This window comes from Siphateles boraxobius, unplaced genomic scaffold (genome assembly GCF_051911475.1).
Source record: "Siphateles boraxobius isolate OS27281-9 unplaced genomic scaffold, OSU_SipBor_1 19, whole genome shotgun sequence".
In the NCBI taxonomy this organism is placed as follows: Eukaryota; Metazoa; Chordata; class Actinopteri; order Cypriniformes; family Leuciscidae; genus Siphateles; species Siphateles boraxobius.
The window spans coordinates 18,335,371-18,351,899 of record NW_027508799.1 but is presented as its reverse complement, the minus strand read 5'-3'; the positions used below and the strand labels follow the sequence as shown (position 1 = coordinate 18,351,899).

General features: G+C 38.7%; 1 protein-coding gene across 3 annotated transcripts in view; it reads right to left on the bottom strand.

Moving 5' to 3' along the window:
* The window catches only part of usp6nl (USP6 N-terminal like), a 60,140-nt gene that overhangs the window by 28,120 nt on the left and 15,491 nt on the right, over positions 1-16,529 (bottom strand). The window contains exon 1 of one of the 3 annotated variants that reach the window (XM_077234041.1): positions 11,318-12,224. The exons of 1 other annotated variant lie outside the window; for it this stretch is intronic. In XM_077234041.1, coding sequence (XP_077090156.1) covers positions 11,318-11,387 — 70 coding nt within the window. In that variant the 5' untranslated portion in view covers positions 11,388-12,224. Of the gene's footprint in view, positions 1-7,071; positions 7,361-11,317; positions 12,225-16,529 lie in introns of those variants that run through there. One more of the 3 variants, XM_077234042.1, reaches the window with a different exon arrangement.

Here is a 16,529-nt window from a genome sequence, read left to right as displayed (position 1 = left end):
TCATTTTTGAGTGAACTATCCCTTGAGTAACCCACATTGGTGTGAAGAAAATATAAATGTTTTTTTTTTCTCCAAAAACACATGCATCAAATTTCTGCTTTTATACTCTCCAGAACGAATTGTCCCAAATAATTACAATGATACTGAATTGCACATGCACTAAAAGCATTAAACTAAAAGCAATTGTTATTATTTTTACAAACTGAGATGATTTTCTGTGGCATTTGACAGAATGTTGCAGACGTTGTTGACAGAGCTTAACTTGTATCGAACCTAGGACGTTCCCACAAAAACAGCACAGCTCGAGAAACAGAGTGAGATGAGAGAAAGTGTGTGTTTGAGGGCAATAAAGCACCCTACTGGATCCCAGCCTGGACTTTGATGTTGTCTGTGAAGTGTGTAGACACACAATCAGATGGAAACATTCTCCCGTGAAGAGTTCTGATGTGGGGCTGTTGATGTAGGGTTGGGTTTACTGTGTATTTAATGTGTTCTGCTGCTAGTGCACAAACACATCCATTTTTCACATGCAGCCGGCCAATAAAAATTACAACCAACGCACGTAGTGGCCAATCATTTCCTCTCCAGGAATTAGGTTAACACTGCCACTTCCTGTTTGGCTTGGTTCCCTTTCTGAGTGTATTTTGCAGGCAACACTTACTTACACAGGCTTCCAGCAGCTTTCAGCCCTTGGGTCAAAGCCAGCCAGATTCTCAGTTCTGAATGAATAGGCTTTTAAAGCGAATGGAATTTTTATGGAAGGATGGTCTTGTTTGTGTGTGAGTGTGTGTATTTAACAGATGCAAGTAGAGTGAAAATAGAAGCAGATGGAGCAGATGAGATGTGGTGAGACAAAATGAGTTAACATGAGACAAGAAAAGACAGTGAATGAGATTAGACAAGAAGAGTTAAGATTAGAATAGGTGAAGAGACTAGATGAGAAGAGGTGAGAATCCGCAAGACGAGAAGAGACGAGACAAGAAGACATTATAAGAATAGAAAAGAAGAGAGTATATAAGAGAAGAGACAAGTTGAAATGAGAATAGAATAGTATGTGAAAGAAAAAAAATACAAGAGGAGATGAGTGAAAATGATGTAAAGTGATTATGTGAAAATTATAAAAGAAGAACCTACATAAGAGGAGATAGAATGTAATATGAGACAAAACGAGATGAGACGAGAGGAGTGAGTATGTGAGATGATAGAAAAGATAAGAGATTATGATTATGAGAGAGAAAAAAACATGTAATAGAAATGTGTGACGAGGCAAGAAACAGTAAAGACGAGAAGAGACAAGACTGTGAGAAAGGAGCCAAGATGAGAAAGGAAGAGTATGTGAGAAATGAAGAGAGTATGTAAGAAATGATTATGTGAGAAGAGAGAATGTGAGAGAAAATATGAGAAAAGTAGAAGGCATGTAATACGAGACATATTATGAGATAAGACAAAATGAGAAGAGAAAGCTGTATATGAAAAAAAGAAACACGACAAGATACAAGATCGTGAGAGGGAAAATATGCATATGAAAGATGAGGCAAGAAGAGAACATAATATATGATACAAGAAGATGCACGACAAGGAAAGATGAGATGAAACAGAAAAGTAGAGAGCATGTAAGAGAAGGTAGTATGTGAGAGAAGACAAGAACAGGAGAGATGAGAAGAGACAAGGTGAGCCGAGATGAGAAATAAAGAGTAAGTGAGAGAGGAGATGAGACAAGAGAAAATAATATGTGAGAAAAGAAGACATTATTAGAGAAAAAATGAGAAAAGAGGGTGTGTGACAAAAGAAAACATAGCAAGTGAGAGAAGAGACGAATCAAGAGGAGATGAAATAATGTGAGAAGAGAATGCGTGATGACACAAGGCAAAACTAGATGGAAAAAGAAAAAGTTTGTGAGAAAAGATACTAGAAGACAAGAAGAGACTAAATCATGCGAGGAAAAATTTGGATCTGAAAGACGAAGCAAGAAGAGAACTGAATAGAAGAAACGAGAAAAAGAGAAAAAATGAGATTATGAGAAACAAAGGAGAGCATGCAAGAGAATTCGACAAAAACAGTCGAATACAGATGAGAAGAGACGAGATGAGACTGTGAGAAATGAGCCAGAATGAGAAAAGAAGAGTATATGAGAGACGAGATGAGACAAGATATGTTAGAGAAGAGAAGAAAAGAGATTATGAGAAACAAAGGAGAGCATGCAAGAGAAGGTATTATTTGAGATGAGACAAAAAACAGTCGAGTAGAGATGAGAAGAGACCAGATGAGATTATGTGAGAAATGAGCCGAGATGAGAAAGGAAGAGTATATGAGAGACGAGATGAGACAATATTATGTAAGAAAAGAAGATAAGGAAAAAAGAGAGTATGTGAAAGAAGAGACAAGATAGTAGGCTATGTATGTCTGAGGAAAAATGAGACAAGACTATGAGAGATAAACATGATGACACAAAATGAGACAAGACAAGACTATGTGAGATATGAGCTGAGATGAGAAAGGAAGAGTATATGAGAGACGAGATGAGAAAGGAAGAGTATATGAGAGACAAGATGAGACAAGAGGAGATGTTAGAGAAGAAATTGAGAAGAGAAGAAAAGAGTATATGAAAGATGTATATGAGAGACAAATCAAGAAAAGATGAGAACAGAGACTAGTAAAGGAGATCGTAGTTTCCATGGCTGGTGGTCTTAAAGCTCTAGGGCCTCCATGGCATATTAGCATTCACTCAGCACCATGTTTCAGCTCAACACTCTCTCGTTCATGCTCCATACATCAGTCTGACAGCTCACACTGAGCGTATGTGAGCACAAGCGTATTTAGAGATGAGCGAATGTTCTCTGAGGCCTCTGCGGAAGAGACGTCGTACACAAGAATGAGAACCATTTCAATCCCTCTTAATGGTCATTTGTCAGATTAACAGAGCTCATTTCACAAGTATAAGAGTGAGGAAATCAGAGCTCATCTTCCCTGACAATTTCCAAACTCCGCTGCAGAGCACAGATACTGCAACAAGCTGACTCCAAATACAATGTGAATTATGAAGGAGAAACAGCAGCATTTTTCATTTTTTTAAATGGGACCTGTCACAGCTAATATTATTAAATACTCCCAAATATGTGCACGAGAAACTCAAAAGTTAGCTTATCACTTTGATGCAGCAGGGATCATTCCCAATTTCTGGGTAAGTGTTACTTCCTACTGCACAGTAGTAAAGCAAAAGCAGTATGGAAAATATGTAGTATTCATGATGAAATAGTAAGCGAAAGAAATGGATGATGTACTACTTCCACTGGGATTCTTATACTTCCAATGGATAATTTACTATCCCATGACGCCGAGGGGAGCTGAAGGACCGTCAGTTTCAAAAAGCCCACAAAACAACAACAACAAAAATTGGTGGAAAACTCTGAGCGGAGCAACTCATTGCTGTAGCACAATTTCCAAGTGCTACAGGTGCCAAGAAAGTTGTTCCTGGTGCTTGAATTGCTCTTGTACGGAGCCCCTAAAGGGATGTGGTGGTGGAAAGAATTTAAGATGGGAGAACTTTTTTTTCCCAAATCTTTTGCGTTCCCCCGAGAAACTTTGCGTTCCCTCGCAAAACTTTTGCATATCCCTCGCAAAGTTATTTGCGTTCCCATGCAAAACCTGTTGTGAGCTCGGACAGACACTTCCTGTTTGACGTTCCGCTGGAAGTGCTTCAAGTTTGGGGTGGTGATGGTGCAGTGGATAAGACACATGACTTTGGTGTGAGAGACCCGGGTTCGAATCCACTGTGAGACACCAATGTGTCCCTGAGCAAGACACTTAACCCCTAGGTGCTCCAGAGGCGTGCGACTTCTGAAATATAGCAATTGTAAGTCGCTTTGGATAAAAGCGTCAGCTAAATGAATAAATGTAAATGTAAATGTAAGTGAAATTGGCAATATATTCACTATTCGAAGTTCCCGGATATCCGTGAGCTAAACGTTGTTAAAACACAAACGACACCTATTCACAATCACAGTAACCAACAATCTACAACCCAATTTTCCTTAAAACGAGCTTAAAAATATAAATGTGTCTCTAAACAGGCGATTGAGAGACAAGTCCGAATAAGGGTCCGTCTGCAAAGTGCAAATCACAAAACCCTTCTGCACATGTTATATTATTAAACATATTCAATAGCTTCAATGTGACACACTGTACTGTCACAAATTCAGTTCACACATCACTGCTCTCCTGCTGGTTATACTACAATACTTAGTTTGATAAAAATGCACGATTTTTTATGATTATTTATTATGAAACAAAATCAACAACTTCACCCTTTTTAGAAAAAATATTCACTGTTATACAGTGTAATGCCATCAAAATCAGTAAGCAAATATGATGCAAAAGCTATGGTAACTTTTGTTAGTAGCGTACGGTACCAATATAATTTGTGTAAAGAATAGGCCTACATATTTTTTTATGTGCAATTACTTCCCAAACTAAGTGTTGTATAACCAACATTAGACCAGTGATGTGTGAACTAAATTTGGCATGTTACAGTGAAGTTATTGAATATTTTTCATAATATAAAATGTGCAAAAGCAATGTAGTATGACCAGTGGGACACAATTGATGTGTAAACTGAATTGGGTGGCAATACAGTTTGTAACATTGAAGTTAATGACTATTTTTGTAATGACGTTTTTTGAGTTACATTGCACGGTCCCTTCGGGACTTGTCTCTCAGCTACCTGCTCATATCCATTTAGCCTATTATTATAAAGCTCGTTTTGAGGGAAATTTGGTTGTAGCTCTACATTACTGTGATTAGCTCACAAGTTATTGATCCGAAAAGTTTGAATCTGTGAATATATATATAACTCCACCTTGAGTTAAGCACTGACCACATTTCTTTATATTTGAGTCCAAGTTCAACACTATGAAACGCTACATTAACGTATGGATCTCTGAAACACTGCCAGCCGTACATTAAACAGGAAGTGTCTGTCCGAGCTAACAACAGGTAAAGTAAAGTAAAGTAAAGTAAAGTCAAGTCAAGTCAAGTCTTTTGTTTTCCCCTACGGGGTGGTTTTGTTTGTATTTTGTTTTATTTTTATAAATAAAAAAGCCTATTTTTCTGCGCTTGAGTCCTCGCCTCATCTCCTCTATCCCAAACCCTGACAGGTTTTGCGTGGGAACGCAAATATCTTTGCAAGGGAACGCAAAAGTTTTGCGAGGGACGGCAAAGTTTCTCGGGGGAACGCAAAAGTTTTGCGAGGGAACGCAAAAGATTTGAAAAAAAAAAAAAAAATTCTCCCACCACCCTTTAGGGGCTCCGTACTCTTGAGTAACAAAACGTTCATTAAAACGTTAATGAAATTAGTCTTGTGTGACAAACATCCCTAATTTAAACATGTTCATCAACACTCTTAAAATAAAGGTTCTTTACAGGCATTGATACTTCCATGAAGAATCTTTAACATCCACAGAACCTTTCCATTAAACAATGGGTTCTTTACTGTGGAAAAAAGCTTATTTAGATAAAGAAAAAGAAAAAAGTTATTTTTGTGTGTGTACTGAGGACATAGCCTAAGTAAACAACACAAAGGCACTAAGAGTAACGCATGTTCTGTTTGTTTTTTCACTCTGGCATCTTTGCCTTCACAGACGATTCCACTCAGATTCAAGAGCCGTCCAGCTCTTTGTCACACACACACAGTAATGCATGAGACTGTCTGACACCATTTAACAAAGATCATACAGTTCTAAAGGGAAGTTAGTCAGGCAGACATTCCCCAGCTATTTTTATCAACACTTTAGGAACTCAATGATTTCTATTTTCTCCCTCACTTCCTGTCGAATGTTCTTCTGCCTTTCTCAATCTCTCCACCTCTCTTTATGGTGAAAATACCCAGATCTTCCTCAGAGTGGTTGTGGTATTTTCAGGCATGTGATGTCAATGAATGGTCTGGATCTTTATGACTTCTGAGACACACGCATACACACAAGCCTGTAATAGCGCCTGTCATTACAGCTCACTCGTACATGGGCGGCTTTTAGCCACGAACACCAAGCCATCATTCAAATCACAGCATCAGGTTCATCCCACGGTGGAAAAGATGAACTGTTAAAATCAAAGCTCAAAAAGCAACACTATTTTAAAATGATTTCCACTTGTCCCCTTGGTTAGTAAAAACAAAGAAAAAGCAACCAAAGCAGCCAAACTTAATATTTGGTTTATTTCACACTAGCTGTTAGTAAATGGTGTAGAAAATAAATGGCAATAGCATTTTCTTTTCTAAACCATGACAAAACAAATGCTTAACAGGGATTATTTATGCCAAAAACATTCATTTAAATACATTTTGTGCAATATACACAGGAGTGTGTGCTGAAGGTATTAGCATGCAAAGACTCATTGCACTTTCTGCCTCCATCTTCTCTCTCTCTCTCTCTCTCTCTCTCTCTCTCTCTCTCTCTCTCTCTCTCATCAGAGTGCAAGTGTGTGAATGTAATGTCAGGCCTGATTGGTGAAACGCTCATTTCCCGCCTGTTGTTCTCTCCCCTTGACTCATACATCATTTCATCCTTATTTTATCTTTAATGAAAGACAAGATGGAGCAGAGACCAAGGGCGAACACGGTCGAAAAACAAATCGAATGTTTGACAGATCAATCTCGTGGTTATTGCTGCAATGCTTCTATAGTGACAAGTTTCTTTCAAATGTAGATGTTGAGGAATAAAGATTGTTTGAGAAAAAAAACAAGAACCCGCCACATGACGTAGAGTCTGCATCTTTTATGACATACTGTATATTTGAACAGACCCAGATCCTTTTACTCTCATTTAATACATAGATAAAAGTACAGCGCAGTTGTTGAAAATACAAACTAGAGATCCAGTTCCTATTATTTTTAAGTGTCCAATAACCAATTTGTAAAACCAATTTGTAATTATGGTCTTAATTCTGTATTGTTTTACCAATTGCCAGTCCATCTTTATTCAAAACGCAAATAAAAGCTGACATCATAATGAAATGTAATGACATCATAGATCTGTTGTTTTAAAGAAGAGACAGATGAATGAGGTAATCGGATCTTACCTGGCTCAATCTCTCCATGGTCTGTATTGCCATTCAGATTTTTGGTATGCATGAGTGTGACAAACACACACACTCACACACACACACACACACACACACACAAATACTCACACACGTATCAGTTTTCAGTTTTCGCCATGTTAAAGTCAACTTTCAGCATCTAAACTAAAAAAGTCCAGTTTCTCATGACTCTGAGTGAAATGAGACTCGAAGGGGAGACCGAGAATGAGGGGAAAAGAGAAAGAAGAAATGAAAGAGGAATGGTGGAGAAAGATGACAGCAAAGAGGAAAGGAGGCAACGAGACATGCTCTGACAATACGGCTGTTTGTTTACTTCAGAGACACGTCACACTTCAGACCCACACACTACATACCAGACTGACTGACTAACAATAGTTCCTATTCACACACACACACACACACACACACACACACACACACACACACACACACACACACACACACACACACACACACACACACACACACACACACACACAGAGTGTGTGAGACAGAGCCGCTGGTTTGTGTTTGTCAGAGTTTGTTGTGTGCTTGTTTGTGTTTGTGAGGTTAGGGCTGCATGATTCACAAAAATTAAAATTCACGTTTTTATTAAATAAGCATATGCGCTGCGTGCTTCATGTTGAAGCACGGCACTGCGATCAGAGCATATCGATCGGCTCGCAGTAAATGCTGCTCCATATTTAAAAACACTGTGAGTTTGAGGCCCATATAATGTGCATTTGAAAAAGCAACACGCACCAATTAATTTTCCAAACTTGTAATGAGAAGCGTTTTGTCCAAACCTGTTGTCCAACAAAAGAGAATATAAAAGTTTTTACTCCAAACTCACTTTATGACGTCAGAGTCGAGTGTTTGAAATAACTTCCTTCTGACGTCACTGAATGATGCAGAATGATATTATTTTATAATATTGAATACAGTGAAAAAGGCTACGCCGATTAGCATTGCATAATATACTTTATTCTTATGAAAATACTCGAGATGTCCAGAAGAGCACAGATAAATTATATATTGTCGCAATGGTATGTTTATCTGGATGCCTTTGTCCATATAAGGAATTTCCTGGAACGTCATACATAATGGTTGTCTATTTACACTAAGTGCAAATAGCCCACCTTGTTGGCAGAGGCTCTTTACACTAATTTCACCCACTGACTTCTGGTTGGGCCCGACAAAATTACGGAAAACAGTAGTAATAGTGTAGGGGTAAGGCTCGTGGAGGTTGGCGCAAATTGAACCGGGTTCAAATCCGCCTTTTGACGAACTCGCTCTACTCCCTTTTCCTATCACATATCAAATCGGAAAGGCATTTATTTTCAATAATAATGAATAAAATATTAGAAAAGTAGAAATAAACGGTTTAATGCGTGTTTAATAATAAAGTGTTTATTAGTTAGGGTTAGGGGTAGGTGTTGGGAGCTTTATAGTCCCAATAAGTAGGCATCCATTTAATAATTTAAATAAATAGCAGCTATCGCTATTTATACTTAGTACAAGTTTTATGACCTCTATAAGTCTCACATGTGGACTTTCTGCATGAGTGCCCCCTCTGGCGACGAGTGTGTACTCTGTGTGTACTCACTTTACATTTTATCATAATCATTTAAATATTTAATATTTTAAAATAAAACTTTAAACCTTTCAAAGTTTGTAATTAGAAGATGTCAATATGAACTAAAATATTTCTCAAAATCTCCCAATACCAAATTACCTTGAAAACGTTATTCACATTGTTTTTATGGCTCTATACTTTACTATCGATTGACTCATTTGTCTATTTTTAGTCTTGCAAAGAAATTGTAGGAGAAACGTCTGAGACGCAAACTTTATACATGAATGAACTATATCTCAAGACCTCATTAACGTTTCCTTTGAACAGTTTTCCTCTGAGATGACAACATATTTTAGCTTTTGCCTCTATTAACATATTTTAAAAAATAAAAATAAAAAACTGATTGAGTTTTCCTTGTAGTAAAACTGCAGTGTGGGAGGAAAAGAAAAAAAAAGCAGAACAAGAAAAGTCAGAACAAATAAAGGAGAGAGAACCAGAAATAGAATATGAGGGAAGCAAAGATAAATTATTTACATCTGCGTATCCTTGTGTTACACCACTGACCTGAGACTAACCACTTTACTCTGTCAACCAATCAAACGACAGAATCAGCCTCTTTCACATCAAACCGTCAGCTAGCCTATATGCTTTTAATCTATTCCATGATATCACTGTTTGCACATTAACAATAAGCTACACTAAAATTCATTCTTGTTTCTAAAATCTGAAAAAAAGGAAAAAAAACGTTACAAACTCCCCCTTTTCCGCCATGCAGGGGATTGTGGGTAATTAAAGCTGAAAAAGGATGCATGAACACATGCTTCGAATACAATTAAAAGTATACAATTGATGTATACTATTTTCAATATATTATGATTTGGGATGCACTGATTCTCATCCTGCAAACTACTAAGATGTGAGATTAGACAGTAAGCAAGAGACGCAGCCCCTTACTGTCAGGAAGCGACTGGGGAAATTACAGGAAATAAGTTTTGAAATGCAACAACATAAATCAACATTATCAACCAAGAATTCTCAGAGTGAATCCAATGGTCTAAACAAAACGTGCCTCGTTTTATACACACACATACAGTACAAACACAAAGAAAGGCTGATAAATGAAGAAGTAGTAGGAGGAAGTTAACAACAATATGAAATGTCAAAATAGCTTTTGAATAAGACACAAAAAGCAGAAATTGAATATCGCTGATTTCAAACTAACTTGGAGATGTCGCATCTACTTCCTTAATAAACTCCCCTGAGGTAAACATGTATGTAACCACGAGCAATAATGGGCACAGCTAGCAGGGGACTTGCCTGGATTGCTCAATTCAGGGTTAGACTGATCAACAAATGTCCCCATCATTTTGAAATTGAAGACAGAACCGTGCAAAACAGGCTTTTGTCTAGAGTCTAGACTCTAGATAATTCAAGGTCAAGGGTGGAGGCTTCTTTGTGAAGCAATTGCACACACAAATAAACGTGCACAGATAGAAACATGGTTTAAAAGGTGCACTCCATGTCTTACAGGGATTCACACAAAAATTAGAATGTCATCATGAACATCGTGTCGTTCCAAACCGTTTGACCGTTCTGTCTTCCATAGGACACAAAAGGAGGAATTTGAATAATGTTCACAATGTTCTTTTGAAAGCTGTGGCGGGAAAGATTTTCAATGAACGATGAACTAAATTTAGATCGGTTTCTGTTGGCTGATAGAACTCTATCAGATTAGATTCAAGAACTCTCCTGTCTGCGTCCAAATCGCACGGATGGACCGTAAAAGAGTACACAGCACTTTTACGTATTATGTATTTTTAAGTTTCCCTAAAATGTTTCAAGGTTTGTGGAATATAAATGTGCGAATATAAGAAAGTATTATAGCATTTGCCTTTTTTTTACTAATAATTGAAATGCAAATGGTATGATACTTTTCATATACCTTTTACATATTTTTTTAACATTTCTACCTAATAATAAAAAATATAAAAAAAACGTCTTCCCACTTCATACATTAATCAGCCAAACAGAAACACGTATGTCGAATATCAGCTGTTATATCAGCCTTAGTGATGTATAGGACAAACGCTAGTTTTTAAAAAATATGTATTATGACAGAACAAAGCAGCTTTTATAAAAATAAAAAAACAACAACACTTAACTTTGTCCTTGCCAGCCTCATCACCTACGCAGACATATAAAACAGCACACAAACTCTTCACATACACATAAGTTCACTCATCAGCACTCATCGGCTGTTAACTAGTGCAAAATCACTAAAATAACTGCAGCAGCCACAAGCTATAAACCAAACCAAGCTTTTCAAAACCACAAGAGACACAGTTACCCCAAACACACACACACACTGTCTGGTTGACTATCTTTATGGGGACTCCCCGTAGACGTAATGGTTTTTATACTAAACTGTATATTCTATCCTCTTACACTAAGCCTACGCCTAAACTTACCCATCACAGAAAACTGTCAGCATTTTTACATTTTCAAAAAAACTCATTCTGTATGATTTATAAGCTTGTTTCCTCATAGGGACCTCAATTTAGGTCCCCACGGTGACACGAGTCCCCATGAGTCAGTGTGCATTCCGGTTGAAGTCCCCACCGGAAAAAACAAGCGTGCGCACACACACACAGCTCAGTTTCGCATACACACCTGCAAAACGACCACCGGCGCGGCGGCGGGAGGGCGACACCAGCTCCTTAACAATCTGCAACACTTGCATGATCAGAAGAGGGCGGGGTCAAGGCGCGGACAGGTGTGGTTGGGGGCGGGGCCAGTGCAGGGCAAAGCACAACGAGCTTCATTCTCGACACCCACATACAAAAATGACTGAAAATAGCAATCAACAGTTGATTGGTTTCTCTAAATAAAATGCGGGATTTCCATTTCTACAGCCACCACACTGAGTGTTGCGAATTCTTCCATTCATTTTATCACTGATCGTCTCCTCCCTTCAGTTTCTTGTCGTCGTATTCATTTCAAGTTTCTTGAATCCAAAGGCAGCGTCGGTCCGCAAGACCTATTAAAACACATCACTTATTCATAACATTCATAATTCAGCATCCAAAACACAGTTTCTGTCTTCTTCTGTACTTCATAAACCACATCAAATCCGTTCAGAAGCAGTATTGAGGGTTAAAAACAGCAATGCATCCTGCAGAATTTGCTTTAGGCACTCCAGGTCCCGCCGGTCTAAACATGAGGGTCCGTGTCTGTCTTCTTCTTCATCGCTCACATAATATCTCACTGCTTGCCTCTGTCTCTCACAAACACTCTTCTTCCAATCAGAGTTGGCTTCTGCAGTTCTTCCCGCCGTATGTTTGTGTCAGGTGAGAGAGACCATCTGAAAAAGTGTCTCCACTTCTCTCTCTCTATCGCAGTCTCTGGCATCCAAATCAATACGGCCAGGGCAAGCTGTATAACACAGCTCTACTCTATTCTCCTCTCTCTCTCGGTTATTCTTCACAGCCCAGCTCGCCACTGACACACACGTTCCAGCTTTAAATTAGAGAGCATCTGTTACAACAGCCCCTCCCCTCAACTCTCTCTCCCTCTTTTTCTCCTCTATTCCTCCTGTTCCAGGATTAAATGTGAATATGTAAATGCTGGTCTTATATCATATACAGATATCCAGAATATCATAAACTTGGGATTGTAAAGGTGGAATCCTTCAATGTAGGACAGATGGTCGATATTGGAATAATAAGAAAACGATTCTGATGCCTCACTCCCATTAACGATTTTGAGGAAACAATGAGAGAGAAGCCAGTTGTCTGTATTTGTAGAGGAATGGAGACATTTCAGAAACATTAATAGAACTAAAGATGTCATGAAAATGTTTCGACAGACATTCGATGGACACAGAGTCAGACAGATATTAGACAAACAGATAGATAGATAGATAGCTAGATATATGACAGAAAACAAGACAGACGGGCTGACCGATACATAGACAAACCAGACAGACAGATAGACAAACAGATATAGTGTACTGCATTCATAATGCACAAATATGTGTCTTCAGAGCACAATCTGAGAAGGCGCAAAAGAGACTCATACAAATTGCTATATGATATATAAAAAAAAACCCCAATAATTTCTTATTTGGATATCATTATTAGATTGGAATTTGAAGTGCTCAATTATTGCGATCACATAATTGCAACAGGCTTAATTGTGATCATAAACGTGGCAATTAGGGTTGTAACGGTATACCGGTATGGCGGTTTATCGCGATATTGACTTGTACGATTATCATATCGTGAACATTTGCTTATCCACGGTTTTGGAAAAAAAATTAAAGCAGATCTCAAATGCGCATATGCAACTTATTTCCACTTGACTACTCCACCTATACATGTGCACTGGAGAAAATGTCTGAGACTGAGGCTGCGAATTCTTCGAAAAAAAAAGTTAAAATCTGCAGTGTGGGAATACTTTGGGTATCCGAAAAACGAACGTGGGTTTTTCCTTGAAGATTGATATCCAGTTGTGTCCAGAAATATGGACGAAGAGTGGCTGCAAAATGAGGAAATATGTCAAATATGTTCTCCCATATTCGCTAACACCTTCCCTCCCAGCAGATAAAGTTCCATTTATAACTTAAGGCCGTATTATTTACGTGTTGCTGAGGGAATTTACAATATAACGCAGATGTCACGTAAAATGCGCGATTTGATAGATGGATGAATAAATCTAAAATATAGCTGTGCAATAAATAAAATCGCTATATGAGTGTGTCTATTAAACAGCGCAAAAAACTGTAAATCTATATTCTGCTTGTTCAGCGTGTCTGTGTGAATGAGCAGCACCGTTTCACCTAGTATATACTCAAGTATGTGGGACGCTCATGGTGTTTAAAGCGTCTGCCGTCTCACTCACTATATAAGGACGTGAACACATGAACATATCCAGAGCTGCTCTGAGAGAACTAAATGAGCATTTCATAATTTTGTTGAAAATAATCATTGTCAAATACACTCTGACTGAAACTCATAGGAGTTTAGTACAACCTGTCAAAATAAAAATTATCTTAAATAATAATTAATAAATTAAGAATTTTATTAATTCAATTGATCAAACATGTTTGTTCAAATGGGAGATCTGCAGGTTTATTTTTTCTTTCTTATTTTTTCAAAAGGTAGATTAAAAAAGTTTGTTTTAATAAACCATATGTTCAACGAAAAAACCCTATCAGTTTTCATTAATTTAAGGTTCATTGCAGCTGATAATAATAATCATTGTTTAATACCGTAAACCGTGAAACCGTGATATTTTCTGAGACTATTATCATACCGTGAAAATCTCATACCGTTACAACCCTAGTGGCAATTCATCCCCCTTTTTAGAGTCATTCCTGTACCACACACAACAACCCACAATAAGTGAAATAAAACAGACATTTGAGAGAGATTTGAAGTCAGGTACAATGTTGCCAGAGCATTTTTAAGCTGTTGGTTTTTTTTTTTTTTTTTTTTTTTTTTTTTTTTCACACACACACGACATGCTCTCACAGCAAACCTGCAAAACACTAATCATATGCCAAACCACAGAGTTAAATCACACATACCCAACCCCATGCATGTATAAAAAAATGATTACACACACACACCGCTCCAAGCATGCTATTCATCTACCTTTACCTTTCTCAGTGCCTGATCTTACTCAAGGACAGTGTTATCATGGCTGGCTGCAGCAGTGTGTATGTGTCTTGTGCAGACATCAGTAAATTTAAACCGCTGTAATCAATCTCTACATAATGGCCTCATTTGGATCTAATTACCAACCTACTTTCCTGAAATGTGCTGAAAGCGTCAAAAACACAAAACAGCCCGACAGCATTACATCACTATTACATCACCACTGCTCACGGCAAAAAAGACACTAGTGAACCATGTTTAAACCATGAGAACCTTGTGACTATTTAACCACAGCTACCATGGGACTGTAGCTGAAGTACTGCACAAGCCTGTTTTAACCAAACCGCAGTGCAATTTCAGCATTACTGCAATCAGTAAATAATACTTTCATTCCTGGAATGTTCTTTTGAATTACTGTAACCTTTGCAGGAACAGAACTCTGAATGAAACAGAGTATGTTAATCTTATTCAGCACTGCTCAGGGGTGAATATATACAGATAGACAGAGAGACACCTAGATATTCCTGATAATCTTGTGTGGTTTAAAAAAAAGATTTTCCTCCCCAACACAGAGCTTCAATTACAGCAAGGTTATGCTGATCAGACAGCACACACAAATCAATCTGTGTCTCTCTGGCCTTATGGAAAATTGATGGCTTTGACTTCCAGACTTTCTAACTTAAGAATACTGAACTTTCAATGAAACGTATACAAAGAGAGAGAGAGAGCAAGAGAGAGAGAGAGAGAGAGAGAGAGAGAGAGAGAGAGAGAGAGAGAGAGAGAGAGAGAGAGAGAGAGAGAGAGAGAGAGAGAGAGAGAGAGAGAGAGAGAGAGAGAGAGAGAGAGAGAGAGAGAGAGAGAACACAAAGAAAACAAAAGACAGAAACTGTAGGATTCCACTAACCCACTTTTAGCTTGCCAATCATTTTCCATCAGAGTTTGAAGCTGAGATTCATGTTATTCAGTAGCAGCTGACAACCTTCTATTTCTTGAAAGAGTTTTGATCTTGGGGTTTTGGTCTCGAATCTTATTAATAGTGCATAAGCCTGGTCTTGGACTAGGAGTAAAAACTAGATCTTGGTTTGGATCATGGTCTTTGGTCTTATATATTGGTGGGAATTTCCATGACCCACTACAAGTGTTAGGCTGGGTCTTGTTTTTAGGTTGTTGTCTTTGTTGCTGGGCCTTGAGGATTTAAGATTTGGTCTATATCTGGGCCTCAAGATATTTGGGTCTTAAGGGATCACTAATTGGTCTGGTCGTTAGAGGGTCTGGCATTGGTTTATATCTGGGTCTGGATCTTAGGGGATCTGTATTTTATGGATGTAGGGGAGTCTAGAGTCTTAGGGGCTCTGGTGTTGGTTTGGGTATGGGTCTTAGAGGGACTGGGATTGGTCTCGATCTTATGGGATCCATTTTAGTATGGGTCTAAAGGGGGCTCTAATGGCGCTTTTCCACTGCATGGTACGGTTCGGTTCGGTACGGCACGCTTTGGCGCTTTTCCACTGCATGGTACGGTACGGCTCGGCTCGGCACGGCTCACTTGTGGGTCTTTTCCACTGCATGGTACCGTACCGATACTAAAATGTGACGTGGAAGCACTGTAGATCACTGATTGGTCAGACAGACAGAATCGTCACTACCAGCGTCATTGTATTTGCGAGACATCAAACCCGCTAGATTTAAATAGCCAGTAACAGCCTCCAATGTTTTAAAACTACTTGCTTGACTTGCTTGAAGAAAAAAAACTTCCAAAAAAGAAATGGCTGAATCGTGGTCAGTGGACGAGAAGCGCAGACGTTCCTCTCGTTAGTTGCCGAGGAGCGGATAAACTATAACGATCAGTCATAATCCCACCCACTTTGAAGCGGTACTAACTGCAGTGGAAAAGCAACCAAGCTAAAGCGAACCGAGCCGTGCCGCGCCGTGCCGTGCCGTGCCGAGTCGAGTCGTACCACGCAGCGGAAAAGCGAAGCGAGCCGAACCGTGCCGCGCCGAGATTCTCCAGATCTGAACCTAGAGGAATCAAATATTAGTCTTAAGGGGTCTGTTATTGGCCTGGCTCATACATGGTCTGGTATTGGTCTATATCTGGTCCTTGAGAGCTCTAGTATTGGTCTTTAAATGGGTCTAAAAGTCTTAAAGCCGGTGCTTTAAGTGGAAGTTCTGCCCACCAACATCACAGGTTCTGAAGATTCGGAACCAGAATTTGGTCTGAACTGTGG